Genomic DNA, 15,804 nt, shown 5'->3' with positions numbered 1-15,804 from the left:
GGTCAGAGTTTGAGAAAGCATAGGCAGTTTCCTACTGCGTGTCTGGAGTTTTCATTTACAGATGATAGTCTTCAAAACAACTATAGCTAGATAGAAAATGATCTTTCCATCTCTGTGCTTGGAAGGTTGTGGGGTCTCTTCCTCATGTTTGTCTCAACTGATCTGACTGCTGACAGGTCCATAGGTTAGCTTTGGGTTGCAACTGGTTGGCCAAAATAGTTCCGGGAGCTCTGGGAGCTGTTACTTGAATGCCTTCTGTCCCTTAAAAGGTATCAGTTACAACAGCTTTTCTTACACAGTGTATTTGTTAGGGATTTTCTTTAATCCTCATGCTTAAGGACTTCATTCTCAGGTGTACCTTATTGTGCTATTAGATGATACTACACTTCTAATACCTGCAGGATATTTCAGTTATTTTGACCATTCTTTCATGGACTTGATGTTTTTCATGCTCTGCTGCTCACTTGTTCATGTGGAGCTGGGCTGGAGCTTTCCATATTTGATTTTGCTGAATGTGATGTCATCACTCTGATCTTTTTAGAAGTATTCTTAAGATTGATTTGACAAGTAGTTGTGCTGTAATGAGAGTGAGAAAGTGTCCCTGTGAACCAAGGTCTTGCAGCATGTAAAAGAAGCTTCTGAGTTCTTACTATAAAATAAACTAGATCTGTAAATAGCTTATTCCTGCTCTTACTTATATGATAATATTAAGGGAAAAAACTGAAAGGGGCATCTTTCTCAAGAGACCTGTCAGATTTTACTAACCAATTAACAGTATTTTTTCATGTCTTCTGAACAAGCATTTTTGAGGAATTGTTTGTCTCAGACATCTGTAGAAATTCTGGACTCAGTCAAAATAAAAGCCCCAAAAGCATGACATTTTCTCACAATAAAGGCCGGGTAGATTAATAGGCTTTTTGTTCCTATGCATTTACAGTGTTGAAAACAGATTCAAGCACAATTTTCAAATGCTTATTTAAAAAAGTTGTTCTTTGAACCCATGGATATGCTTGAGACCCGTACATAGGAAATGGTGTTCTTTTGAGATCAATACCTGGTTTGATCACACTTGCTTCCTCTTTCTTTGCTGCTTTGTTAAGTATATGTCAGTATAACCTTAATCACCTTTCAGTTTCTGATGTCTCATAATGAATGTTTTGAATTTTACTGCACAGGCAATGTGGCATGGATTTGCCTTTGGACTCGTGATTGTACAACTTAGTGAATTTCTTTTTTTCTACCTTTTTTTACCAAAAAAGAGAGTTTAGAGCTTTGAACTCAGTGTTCTTTGAAGGGAGCTGGTGAGGGAACATATTTCCCCATTCTGTGCCTGCAGCTCTGCCACAATTGTTAGCCCATTTTGCCTGTTCGATAGCAGGCATTTTTGTATATCAGTCACCCAGTCTGATAAAATTACCAACCTCTATTGTTCATTTTGCTTCTGCTATATGAAATTGTGATTCTTGCTTTACTTCCAGGAAAATGCTCCAGGAAGCATCAGGCTTGGCAAACTCCTTGTATGTAATAAGCTTGTGTTAGCCAGCCCTGTTCACTTTCTGGTTCTAAGACCACAGCTGGTGGTAGTTGTGAAATTTCTGTGTAATCCTAGAGTAAGAACTCAGCTCTTTCTGAAGGCATTCTCAGATGAAACTTTTTAACTGCAAGATTTTCTTCCCTCTCCTGCTGCTGACAAGACCTAGCCTGGTGCATGTTGGAGTCCCATACCGGTGTTGCTCTCTTCGGAACAGGCAGCTTTAGGGCCACAGCTGAATCTCTAAAGTTTTGATCATCCCTGTCTTCATTCTCTCTTCTCTTACTCAACTTACTCTTTGAGACTGAGAAACCAAAACTACACTGAATATTTAAAATGCTGTTACATCGTGGGAGTATACATTAATAAAGTGTGATCCTCTGATTTATTTGTTCTTTTCTTAGTGTGCTCTGCTTAGCTATTGAACTGTGGTTCCCAAAGTATGGTCTGTTATAACCCGGATGTTTAATTTCTGAGTGGTGACAACCACACTTTTAATTCTGTGTGTAAAATTCAAGATTTTTCCACTTTCCCATTTTCCAGCATGCATCATTTTATCCATGTTACATAATTAGAATGGTGGATGTCATGAGTTCTGTCCTGGTGACCCATCTGCAACTATTGGACTTGTAATTTAGATGATGTTATTTGGTTCAATGTTTACTGGACTGACTTTTTCAGTACTTTGGTAACATGTCTTTAAAATTGGAAGGCTAACATGGAACATGTGGTATTTGATCTGCATGAGATAGTAATTGCTAGGAAAGTAGGAGAATTATTGCTACCTAAAGTGATACTATGAAACCTAGTAAAAGTAGTCTAAATATATTAGGGTTTTGTATGTCCTGCCTTCCCAATGAACACCTAAACGAAAACAAAATTGCAGTACCAGTACAAGATACCTTTATGATGTGAAATACAAAATAAATTTTAATGTAACCATTGAAGATTAAAAAAATAACATTATCTGCTCCACAGTGGTAACTTTGCATTGCCCATTTTTGTACAATAGTAATTTCTTCATGTATCTTGAGTGTGGAGTTTATAGATAGTGTTTTAATGACTAGTCTCTGATGGAAAGAAAGTTTGAAATTTTATCCCTCAAACAAGAAGATTCAAGAAATATGATTCAAATAGCTGAATGCTGGGAAAGTATGTTGAAAAAACACTACTTTGTTGATAACTGGTCACTGTTCAGCAGGACCAGGTAAGCTTTTTCTGTGAGCCTCTTACTGTTATAAATTTATTGAAATTCTACCTTGTGTTGGAGCCAGTCTGTTTCTTGTTCCACTACCTCATGATCCATGGTACTTCCTTTACAATTGTGGGGACCTTAACACTTTTTAAGTTGCTTTGTAAATCCAGAAGCAAGGATTAGTGAAGGTCTCTGTCTCCACACAGTCAATTGTGGTGCTGGGATGTTTCTTGTCTTCCATGCATCCCATACCTGTTTATAATTCAGATTCTGTGGAAAAACTCTCTGTATGGAGAAATGCAAAAACCATAAATTGCTTTTATCAAATATACTGTTATCAGCATGTGCATTCTTTATGATAAATATGCACTCCATATAGAAATACAGAGTAAAAAATTATCTATGTGTCACTGCTTGCATGTTAGTATGGTAGAAGAAAAATAATATGAATATAAGTGGTGCTTCAGTGGATTAAATGGTGTGCTGAAAAAAGAGGTTCAAACAGATTCTTTGGTTAGGGGTATCTTAAACTGACTTTTAGCGTAATTTGGTAGCTTGTTAAAATGCTTGCAAATATGTAACCAACAGTCTTTGTTTAATACTTAATTGAAAAATTTTTTTAGCACATTAGGTAGAATCATCAAAGTGACCCAAGAAGTGATTGACTACAGGGCCTGGATTAAAAAGAAGTGGGGGAGCAAAATTAATTTATCACCTGAACTTGGTAGGTATAGCAGGAAACCAACTTAAAATTTTTTCTTGAATTTGATGTAATTCAAACTACTCATGCCTTGAAATTAATCATTTAGATATACAGGAAAAAATAAAAGGAACTCGTAACTTTCTAACCCAAGATTAGTTTTCTCTGAACCTGTTTGTTAATTAGCTTGTTAAACTGCAGCTCTTCTTAGACTTCGAGGCGCATGTGTTTGTATTTTGTGCTCTTAAATGATACTTATGTTTTCTGTTAACAGATAATAGGTTGAAAATAAGAGACCCAATAGCTCTCTGCAATGGAGAACAGCAGCAGAACAGAGACTCTGAACCATCTTACAATCAACACTTGGCATTGTCATTGGCCAATACACAACAGTTATCCTCTGGTTCATCTGCCTCTTCTGTGTCATCACTCTCCAGCAGTGACATTGTAAGCTTTTTCTTTTAATGGGTTAAACTAGTAAGTAGCAGAGATTATCTTAAAAACCTCAATTGATACAGTAGCAGTTAATGTGATACTATCCCTAAACTGCTACGGCAAATCAGTAATGTCCCCTACTCAGAAAAATGTGTGAAATCAAATTTTTTTTATTAAATTAAATGGGTCTTCTTTCCATCCTAAATCTTTGGTACCCTTTGTGGTTGTAGTTAGATGTAATGAGATACAACAACCTAATCTAAGAGTAGTTAATTAAGTAGAAGAGGAGAAATGTCTTCATATATCCTTCCATTAAACAGAATCTTCCATTGTCAAATTCTCATCCTTGTTCCCTGTAGCTGAAGTTGAAGCAGTCAGTTCATGTTTTAATGGTAACAGGGCATTTGCATGAAGTCTTGTTGTCAGCTTCCTTATTTTAAAGTCATTGCTGGACTTTATTACAACTTCATGGAAGAGGAGGCTGCCATTTCTTGAGGTATGTTCTCAGACTCTTTCAGGTTCTGCCAGGTAGTTTTGTTTTGCTATCAAGTTAAATCAGTGCAGAATTGGGTAGTGCAGATTATAAAGCACAGCTCTGCAAGGCACGAGCGGCTTGTTGTAAATCTTCTGAAGCATTTTGTCATAGGTAGAGGCATTGATGGAACAAGATGTAATATGCAGTCAGTTATGACAGTGAAAAACTGGATGATGCCAAATACCCGTTTCTTGTTTGCTTGCAAAAACTAGTCAAATACAGAATTAAAAATTGGGAATTGTATTCAAAAACAAGCACTAACTGCATATGTTCTGGTTACTTTCTGTGATTGCTTTACGCTACTGTTATTTTGGTGTTGAATTGCCTTTTTATGCCACCTTCAGTAAACAGGACAAATGTTCTAGTTGTACCATCTGGCTAATGAACAAAGAACAGCATGATACTTGCCAGTGATACTATTGGCCATGCTTCTGGTTGAAGTATGTAATTGGGAAATATTTTGCTGTAATACATTTTATGAAAAATGCAAATACTTATTACCTTGGGAGTGCACAGTATTGGGTGGTGAGTTATGAACTCCCCTTAGTCCTGTTTCACCTAATGTTGAAGGTGTAACTTCATTGCCAGATGCCAGAGAAATTAATGAAAAGTGAAAAGGAAACTCTGAACAAGATAGAACTGAAATCAACTTGGACATTCACAAAGTAGAAGGAAATGCTGCATTTTCTAACAAAATAAAAACCCATGTCCATGTCCTTGGGAGAAGGCCATGTCATATATTGGCATTATGTCCTTAGCAGACTAATAGCATGTTATCTTAATTTGGAATGAAGTGGCAGGTTTCTGACAATGACTGAGTTCATCCTCCTCTTACTTGGGCTTGTGAGGAGGAGAAAGTTGTCTGAGCAGTCTTGAGCTGCACCTGATTCAGGAAGAGAAGTCTATTCTGCCATAGGTGATCCATGCCATGATTTGACATAGTGCTGTGCCCAGGTTGCAGCAGAGGAATATCTGGCATGCATGACAACTTGTGCCAGAACTTCTGGTGCATTATTAATAGCCATGATGTGGTGAGCTTTTCTGTCAGCTTCAGAAGGTAATTATAAATATGGTGCATTTTGTCACTTTAGACATAAATGAACTGTTGCCTCTGATTTTTGCTGGGAAGGACTCTGTATTTATTTAAAGTTAAATCATCTGAAATTTTTTGGTACCGGAAGAATGAAAGCAAGGTATAGATTATAAAGAAAATGCAAGAGACAAGGAGACTCTAAAGTTACAGCTTGTTGATCTCTTCCCAGTCATTAAGGTTTTATTTTAATAGCAAGATATTATTCTTTATGTCACTATTAACCTTAAGCACAAACTCTACATTAAGACATTTTTCCAGGAGGTGTATTTTTCATGACTGCAGAATATCTTTTGCTCTTCATGAGATGCAGGATCCTATCTGTCAAATTGTAGGGACTAGATAGTGTATTTGTTTTTCTATTTACTGCTGAAGTTGCACTGGTAATAGTGATCAACTGCATCTGGTCCTTTGAGTTCTACCTACCAGTATAATAGAAGTCAACTCACTTGTGCTGAGGAAGAGGAAATAGTCTTGAAAACTTGTGACATTACTTCGTCACCTTGCCCCTCTCCAGCCATACACTAAAGTTAGTTGTATTTTGAAGTCATCGCATCACTGTTTACTGGTGATAAGTCTGGAGGCCTTGGGTGTATTTGTCAACATGTCCTGGAAACAATATTTGCTTTATATATTGAGTGTGCAGGCATTATCAAAGCAGTGCAGTATTGCTCACAGGGATCCTAGAATTTTTATTAATCCCCATAGTTTAATAGTTGATTGCAATACAGTGTACTGTATGTTTTTTAAGGGTTTGCTTCCTTGGAATTTTGACAGTGTTACAGGTTTTGCATTAATAATCTGTAAATATGACTCAGCAGCTGAATAGATAATTGTTCTGGTGTCTTGGATTTACAGGTCTGTCAGCTAAAGCAATGGTTATAGATTTATTCTGGCAGCAGAAGAACAAGTCTCAGAACAGTAACAAGGAGCGTGTTTTTCCAAGACTGGATTGGTATAAACCAGAGCTAACATTTAGAAGCCAGGCTCTCAATGTCTGTATATGCTCAGGAAAATGAAAAAAGATAAGAGCTTACAGTTACTACCCTGAGTTCTCCATTCTGGTGGTAGCCTTTTAAGGAGGAAAACCTAAGTACCCCTGAGGAGCAAGAGAACTGAATTCTTGAAGGACAGTCTTCTCTTTCTCCATATATTTTAGATTTATGTGCTTTTTTCTCAACGTACCATCTGAAACTTTGTAGGATGTTTGCCTTCATCTTTGCACATCTAGGACTAGCTTGTAGGGGAACATGCTTCTGGGCCACTGTGTGTCCACACAGCCCAAAATTAAGAACTGGCTCTAATGAGACCAGATCATAATTTGAACAAAAGGTATCCTTTTATGGATTTCCCAAAGTGGCAGAGTTATTTACAAAATGCCTTTGTATAGCGCTCTCTGGCCAATACAATTCTAGCCATGTTGTCTTTAGTAGTGTTCTAGCCAAGTGCAAGATCTTAATCACAAAGGACAGCTTTTCAAAGGGCCAGTGAATTTTGGATCAAAGACCTTGTGCGAGAGAAACCTGTCTTTGGGTATCACTGTAACTATTAGTGGGAGAGCTGTTCAATTTATGGGATTGTCCTACTGTACATGTCAATACAGAGCTCTGACTCGCTCAGCAGTACTTCTAGTATAGTTCTGTGCAAAATACTGAGTATTAAAATTCCTACCTTAGCTCTGTGAAAAATGTAAATACTAGTCATCAGGAGCAAACTGAAGAGCACATATTAAAAAAGCCTTATAATACAAGGAATCTGGTTATCAGAACATATTAGACCATTAATATATTTTTCTCAATTATGTTAATTATCAAACTGATCTATGTAGTAAGTCTTCTCTCAATGAAGCTTTCTGCTGATTTCAAATACCTTATGTTGCCCTGAAAAAAGCAGGTATATTCCTCACTCCTGCAAACAGGTAAGTTGTACGATATGATGCATTCCTACATGATCCAAAAGATGTTGAAGTGAATAATGGAAGATGCTTTGTAAATGTCTTTGCCATCAAGGACAGTGTGAAGTGTCTGAATTTTTACTGTGTGGAAGCCAGAGTCAAAAAACAAAAAAAATCTCACCTTCATACTGAGTTAAGTGATTTCTGTGAGAATCTGAAACCAGATGGAATGAGCTGTGTTCACCCCCAGCTCTCTACTTGTTTTGGGTAGTTGCAGATTTCAGTCTCACAATCTAAGCAGCTGGCCAAATTCGTCTTGAAAAATGCTATGTTGGTTGGGATATTTTTTCTAGGGCTGGTTTCTTGTTGCTTAAGCATCATGGAGAAATGCTTTTCATTAGCTCAGGAAATCCTAGAGTAGTGCTGGAGAATATCTACTGTGTGATAAGCAGTCTCTGCCAAGTAAAAAATAATCCTAGGTATGTTTTTGCAGTTTCATTTTGGTCTGGTTTGATTTCTGGTGCTAATTATGTTCTGCAGTTCTGATGATGTTATGCCAAATAAAGCTTAACATTTTGTGACAGTGATGCCTGCATATGAGTAGCAGATAAAATGGCTCATAGGAAATTCTTAAAGCCCTTTTCTGTTACCTTATGGATATATAATATGATATGATATCCAGTCCATCACAGAAACTCTAAGTTATGTGTTAGAAGTTTCTAATAAATTTCATACACCTTATCTCAGTGTTTTTGTCGATGAATGTTGTGTGGGCTTCTGTGATGAGATAACTTCTTGAAGACCTCGTAGTCCTGCAGTCATTCCAAGGTAGTTAAAGTTTCAGTGAACAAGGTACCGCTGTAGTCTAGCTTTGGAGATGACACAATCTTTGCCTCTTTTTAAGTTTTTAACATTTGCAGTATCTTCTTTCAGATGTTTCTTGAAATTTTTACTGTAACCCTTTCATCAAAACGTCAGTGCCTGATCTGCCCATGGTTCAGCTCCATCAGCTAGAGAACATGCTGCTGAGCAAAACCTTCAGTGGTTTTTATATCTGTGTTTTCACTGTATTGAAGTATTTTGTATTCACTACCTTGATTGGATGCTTACATTCTGAGACTAATATATAAATATAACTGATAAGAATAAGACTCACTGTTCTTTCAGTTCTGCTGAATGCATACAAGATTCACACTGATTTTTGGAATTGTTACTTGCTTTGCAGTAATGGTAGTTTAGTACTTGAACTTAACATGCTTAATGAAGTTGTCAACCATCTCACCTTCCTTCCTATTAGCCAGACTGAATTTCAGCTTATTAGCACAAACTATTGTGCTTCCATATTCTCAGAGAGAGATGATAGACTATATGACATATCTTGTCTGGATAAATGTTGTGCTTTTTAAAACTGATTAGATTTGCAGACGTGAGGCATGCTTATCTGCAGTAGAGGGACAGACACTTCAGAATATGTAACAGCTCTTCTTGTGGTCTTGTTAAAACCATCTTAATGACTGATTAATTTTTAGAGTTGCAGTTGAAATTGTGTGTATAAGGCGTGGGAGCAAAAGGAGATTGCCTAATAAAACTCTCAACCTGAGAGCAGGAGCTGTACAAATTTTTCTCTCTCCTTTCTACATGCCTGAATATTCTTGTGTCCTAACCAAAGTAACTGTTCAAATATGTATGAATAGTTGGTTGTCCTTGTGTAGAATAATGCTGGTTTTGTCTTAAACTTCCTCTTCCTTAACAAATAGAGGCAAGTTCTTTAAAAAGCCACTTGGTGTTTGGCCTTCAGAGGTATGCAAGTGCTGGCTTGCAGACAGTTTGTCTCCAAATAATGCAGTGGACAGCCCTGGGTGCAGAGACACAGACAAACTGGTGTTACTGGGGAAAAGTATTTAATTGATATTTGATATGGGGCATTTAAGAGTTTAAGCCCCCAAATCCTTTAAAACTCCATTGTCTTTTTTTATTCTTGCTATGATGATTACGAATACTTCCTGTGGATTGGAGAGAAACAAATTTTTCCAGTGCTTCTTTTGCCTATTTTCCTCATTCACTGTATGGCTCCATGTTTGTTTTTGAGGTTTTTAACCTGTATCTCTTGACAGTGTGGAGTTTTATACTGTCTCATGCTCTTCTGTATCAGTTCCTTGAGCAGTCTCTTCTCCATATCCACTTAAAGTAAGAGTGAATCCCTGCAAAGTTGCAGGAGGCACAATTTTGAATACAAAATTCTAAAGTAATATTTATTTACTAAGTTATTCTTAGCAGCAGAGGATACAGAGGGAATCTGTAATTCAGCAAGTAAAGTGAGATTTTACTGCTGTGAGGTCAGTGAAGTAAGGAGAGAAGCACATAATTTAAGAGTTGACTTCAGACTAGTTTCTGATGCCAAAGTCTAAGCTGTAATCTTGCCATATCTTAACATTCCCTCCCATGAAAAAAACCTCCACAGACTACCTAAGCCATTTTAGGATGGAAGAAAACCTAAATTCAGCATTATACTCTAGTATGGTGCATGTCCAGTTTTCATAATGAGTCCTATAATTTAGTGCATAACTTAGAAATATTTCCACTTTGATTTTCATATTATTAGCAGTACTGACCATTTGAAAGCCTGTGAAATAAAAGTATTGGGGCAACAAAGGCAGTTTTAAATTACACACTTTTTATTTAAGATGATTTATCTGGAATACAATAAGTATTGATAAAACATGGAATAAACTTGCAGTCAGACCTCTTAGGGTATAATGAGGTGTGGTTGAAGGGCTACTGGGCTTGTATTTAATCTGGTAGATACTAGTTAAATAATGTTTTCAGTTGTCTTTCTGTAAAACAAACACTAATGCTTTTGGAGGATGCATATTTTTCGGTTTGCTTGCGTATCCTTTATTCTTTCGTTTCTCCCCTTCTGTAATCACAATGACCAAGATATTTTCTTTTTCTATGAAAAGCAGGAAAATCAACCAATTTCAAGCAAGGTTTGTCTTGTTTATAGGCTGGCCAGTTAAGTGGAGCAACTATATTGTTACAAATTATCTTGTGATCTTCCATAGAAGTAGAAATTTTGTTCATCTCAATTCTACTTTATTTACACTATAGTTGAAGTTATGACTCCACCTACCAAGAAAGGCAATGGCACACAATGTGGAAGAAATGGGATGAGGGCAAGGGGGTAATCATACCTTTTGGAAGCATGGTGTTTGTCAAGCACAGTTAAGTACGCTGGGGCTGAAGCCATTCAAGTGAGAGCACTGAAGTTCTTCTGTGCATGGCCCCAAACTATGAAATGTCTGAAGTCCTCTGGCGTTGCTTTATGTTCAAAGGAGTGTGATTTTGCACTTTGCTAAGCCAGTTCAGTAATAGGATGTATTTGCTAGCCAAATTTCCTTCCATTAGGTGCTCCTACTTTTCTACAATGGTGTTTACCTAATCCTGTGGTGAGCTGATTCATAAAGTGCAACTAGTAAGAAGGGGATTACTGTTTCTGTGGTTCACCTCTGTGAATTAGCACATAAAAATGTCAGATGCTAATGCAGGTGTAATGGAGAAGGCTGGGTGGGAAAAGAGGCAGAAAGAGTAAGACTGGCAGCAGTCATTTGTAAAATCACTGTAATTGTAAGTAAGGAGAGGAATATTTGAAAATGTACAGTGTAATGTGTTAACTATAAACAACAATTTTCAGTTCTTTCAGAGATGAAACAGTTTTTACTGAAATGGTCATTGTTCTCTCACAGCTTCCAGCTCCTGAATGTTGTGGGGAAAGAGGAAAAAAAAATGTTTAATTAGTGTAAGAAATTTTGAGGATGGAAACAATAAGGATTTTTTTGCCAGGACTTCTGTAGTTCATTCTTGGGGAGGGGGGTGAAAACCCAAATCCATCGCATTGAAAACTTGCATTCATTAAGTTTTTATTTCTGAATACTGACTTTAGGATAGTTAGACTCCTTTAGTGTTGAGCCAAACTTAAACACACTGGGGTTGTGAATTAATTGTAGGTGACTTTAGCTCCTAACAAAGCATATTGTCTTGGAAATGGAAAGCTCTGAAATGGTAGCTGTTGTTAACTGAGAAGTTACCAGGTGTCTTAAGCCTTGAGTTGTTAATGGAATTGAAATAAACTTTTGTGGCCAGACCTAGTTAGTAATGAGGTTTTGGCAAGTAAATATTCTCTTGGTGATGGAGTCCAGGGTATTTTATAATGGGAGATGCATTTTGCGGAAGAGTAAATGTTTTTACTTTGTTCTCATCCTATGTTGGGAAGAGAAGTCTGGATTTCAGTTCATCATCTTTCATATGTCTGCAGTGTTTCACTGTTTCTGTTTAGGCAGAAGTTCATCAGTAACACTTGAGTTTCTAGGTATCTTCCATACTTTATTTTTTCCAGCATTAAAGTAACCAAGAGTCCTTGGTAATCAGGGCTATGAGTAGTAGAAATCTTCCTTCCTCATGCTAAGTTCGTAATCAGGAAGTTGGAACTGGTTAAAGAGCGTGTTTTGAAATGGAAATGTCCCAGGCGGATAAACCTGCATCTCTTAGTTGTTCTTGGTTTCCAGAAGCAATATCATTAGAAGATATTTTCCTTGCAGGATGAGGTACTGCTGTACAAGGTCTTGTAGCTTTATCCCTACATTATCTGCTCAAATCAATTGAGGGATCTTACCCCTTTAGTGAATATTTATCTTTTACAATGTGACCTCTGTGGCCCTCACCCTAGTAGTGGTCAAAGCTTTTGTTGTCTTCCAGATGTGTACCTAATGTGTCAAAAGTATTGTCCAGGTATTTACTTGTAGGTCATCTGACTTATGTAGTGCTTCAAGTTTGCATGTTACACTTAAGAATCTGGTCCAGAAGACCATGAAAGATTTAATCCTTCAGTGTGGGCCATGCTTAAGGAAAACTTGTTCACATTGGGCTCAATTTTCTGATCCGAGTTTAATCTTTAAGAAGGATAATGCTGTTCTTTACAGAAGGATTTTAATGCTCATGGGAAGTCACAATATCAACTCCATACAGTAATGCCATTGGCAATCCAGGATTGCCTTAAAGATATAGTCTGCCTGTATGAGATGTGTCTCAGTAAATAACACTTGAGGCAGAAGAACATACCTATTAAAAAATTAAAATAAAGCAACACAAGCTTTGTTTGTAGTGAAATCTAATCTCAGTTGAATTATGTGATGCTCTTTTCTCTTCCATCTCATTCTCTTTTTTCTTTCAAGCAACTTTTTGTTGCTTGAAAACCCCTTAGAAATCTGATTAATGAGAAGTGTCCCATCTGGGTTAGGTATGTGAACCTTCAGGGATCTAATTGTATCTAAGGAGAAGACAATAGGGAGATCCTTTGAATAGAGACACTAGAATTGTTCTTTGGTCAGGTTTGTGAAGGCTGCATTGCAGTATATTTGCACATTTGTTTGGCTATACAATAAGATCCCTTTTTCCATCACATCTGCTAGCTCATGGGTACTTGTGAGCATGCCTAGAACTTGTCTGTTCATTTTCCCCTCTTCTCATTAGCTTTTGAATAATTCCATGAGCAGAAGTGTCCAAGGAAACTCATCTTTGTGGAGACCTTAGCCTTGTTCCCATGGTGTTGATACCGTAGGATTGGGCAAAGGAGGCATCAAATTTATCCAGGCATCAACTAAGCTTAATTTTTGGTCAGTGCTACGGCATGTAACTTCCCTCTATGATGAACATATTTATTTATTAAAGAATAAATATCTGATCTTGTTAGTAAGAACTTTCTGCACAGATTCTTTTTATGAATATGATGTGTCTCTAGCGAATTCATGATGCAGTTATCTGCTTCACAGAGACATAATGTAACTTTTATCACTAGTGGAACTAATAGGAGAGAAGCTTCTTTTTTTCTAGATCTGATTTTTGGTAAGCACAACTTTATACAGACCAATAAAAGACTGGTTGTTCTAACAAATTGGTTTTATTGAGGACTCTTTCTACTGTGAGTATTCAATTCAGCTGGGATGCAAGTTTTGCTTTGTAGTACCTCATTGCTTATGCTACTCAGTATTCACAGTTGTCAGTCTCACTTTATATAATGTTTTTCCTCAAGAAAAGCTTTTAAACATTTTCTTGTTTCTGTTGTTGAGGAGCCTATTCTCTAAATGAAGAATGTAATTTAGAAAACAAGGCCATTTGAGGGCAAATAGTAGTGCTGGAGATCTATTTAAAGTTTACGTGATTTAAGTGAAGAATCTTTGCTTTCAGGCAATTAATCTTTAGAGACAGAGCAATAGAATACTTCAGTAATTACTTCAGCAGTAAGGATCTGTGATGACCTGAGCCAATAATGCCTTTTAATGTGGTAACTTCTAAACTACTAATTCGCCAACCCCCATCTCTTGCTGTATTTTGAACCTAATAGCTGGCAGTGGCCAAAACACTAGTGGCTAGGGATAAAGAATAGGTTTTCCCATTGTTTTAAAGTTCAGAATGCCTTGGAGTTAAGAATGGGATAAAAACCAGCAGTGAAACGTAGGGGAAGCTACTTCTGCCATTAAGTTATGGCTGAGAATAAGTTTTACAAGAGTTTTTGTCTTCAAAGTTGTTTTAAAAGGCTGTGGTGTGCTTTTCACCTTTCTCAACTTGGAAAATAATTGGTCATTTAAGAACTGAAGTGTTTTCAAACTTCAGTAATTCCTGTAAACCCCTGGATGTGTGCTTGTCTCATTGCTGTTAGGTGCTCCAAACACACAGCATCACCAGTATGTCTGCTTAGGATGCATCTGAGATTGCAGGTCATCAGTCTGGAAAGGAGTAAGAGTAGTAATCAGTGATATCAGTTCCATTGCAGTATGTTTTCTGTTATCCTGCATCCATCTTGCTTTCCCTGAAGAACTACCCCTCAGATTTCCAAAGGAAAGTGAGGGGAGCAGAACTCCCTGAGAGCTGTGGTGTGTGTGACTGGTGTGTATATACTGGTCCTGTCTGGCAGAGCATCAACTTGTTTCTTGGTAGGTGGAGCCCTAGCTTTGCTGTTGCTGGGTAAAGTGGGAGAAGATTGTAACAATTACAGTGAGTAACTTAGCTGTATAAATCAGTAACTCAGAACACTGTTCTGAGAACTGAATCTGTCATGACAACTAAAGTTCTTGCCCTTCTATCACCCAGAGTGTTGCTGTTCTTGTTCCGTTTTTTTCTCAACTTTAGTTCTCATTTTCTAGTTTGAATTTGCTAGAGACGTAACTTTGGCTTTAGATTTGTGCTGACTGGAACTGACCTGTGATTGCCATAGACCTGTTGACATTGCCTTCTCAGTGGAGGGTCAGTTAAACTTTTGCTAGATGCATAAAATAAACATAGTGCTGGCTTTTATTTATTATTGTTTTTACTATTTAAAAAATCATTATGTTTTACAGTATTTACTTGAGTTGATATTTGGGTGCATTTTCACATGCATAGTCTGCATATACTGTACTTTCTGTAAAGTTGCTTTTCTTTTCCCCTTTTTCTCTGCCAAAAGGAATCAGATACACCACCTTGCACAGCTCCTAATGTTTACCAGTTCAGTCTTCAAGCACCGACTCAGCTTATGGCCAGTTTAGCACCCGCATTGCCCCTGCCAAGTGGTAAACCCCAATCTGCGCCTCCGAGAGCCCTGATAATGGCCGCCAGTAATCAGGTATGAGCCAGCAACTCTGTCACAAGCAAGTGATCACATCGCAAGTGTAGGTCATGTGCACTGTGCTGTTAGTCTGAAAGCCTCTGAGGAGAACCTTCATAGAGCATGTGCTGAGCTTCATGTGGTCATAAAAGTACAGTAATTTCATGATTATAAGCAGCACCATTTTGACTAAAATTTTGGTTCAAACCCGGAAGTGCGGCTTATAATCAGGTGCAGCTTATATATGGACAAAGAACGAAAAGTTGCTGTTTTAGTTTGGAGGACAAGTGTCTGCTGAGAAAGGCAGGAGCTTATCTTTGAAATTATTATAATTTTGAAATCAAGGGGCTTTCAGGCAAAGATATGGGAATTAGGAATAACAGTTCTTTACTAGGAAAATTAAAATAGAAATACAGTACTACAAAGAAACAAACTCCAAACCCTGACAAAGTCAGAGTACAACCTGACACTCCGTCAGGCAGTCAGGGTGTTGGTAGCAGTCCCATTAAATGGTGGCTGCATCCTCCTACAGTGACAGAGGTGATTCAGTTGAAGCAGTGCTCCTGTAGAAGGTGCAGTTTCCCTCCGGAGGTCCAGGGGTGATGTGGAGAAATCCGGTTTTCCTCTGGAGTCCAGTGGAGAAAGGGACTCCCTTAGTGTCCCAAAACCTCTGTTTTTATCTTGGTAAGAAATGTTGGGCTCTTCCCCCTGGCTAGAGCAACTTCCAATGGGATGCAGTAATTTTATCAGTCACACAGTGGGACTCAATGGGCCATTAGCAGAAAATG

The 15,804-nt window shown here is 37.6% G+C and overlaps 1 protein-coding gene across 4 annotated transcripts in view; it reads left to right on the top strand.

Moving 5' to 3' along the window:
• TENT4A (terminal nucleotidyltransferase 4A) overlaps nucleotides 1-15,804 on the top strand; it is a 59,819-nt gene that overhangs the window by 31,887 nt on the left and 12,128 nt on the right. For 2 of the 4 annotated variants that reach the window (XM_033064896.2, XM_033064889.2), the window contains exons 9-11: nucleotides 3,350-3,450; nucleotides 3,701-3,873; nucleotides 14,876-15,034. In XM_033064896.2, the coding sequence (XP_032920787.1) occupies nucleotides 3,350-3,450; nucleotides 3,701-3,873; nucleotides 14,876-15,034 (433 nt within the window). The remainder of the gene's footprint in view (nucleotides 1-3,349; nucleotides 3,451-3,700; nucleotides 3,874-14,875; nucleotides 15,035-15,804) is intronic. The other 2 variants (XM_033064914.2, XM_033064906.2) reach the window with 1 other exon arrangement.

The sequence above is a fragment of the Catharus ustulatus genome, chromosome 1 (assembly GCF_009819885.2).
Source record: "Catharus ustulatus isolate bCatUst1 chromosome 1, bCatUst1.pri.v2, whole genome shotgun sequence".
In the NCBI taxonomy this organism is placed as follows: domain Eukaryota; kingdom Metazoa; phylum Chordata; class Aves; order Passeriformes; family Turdidae; genus Catharus; species Catharus ustulatus.
The sequence above is the reverse complement of the archived record's forward strand: the minus strand, read 5'-3'. Positions and strand labels throughout refer to the sequence as shown.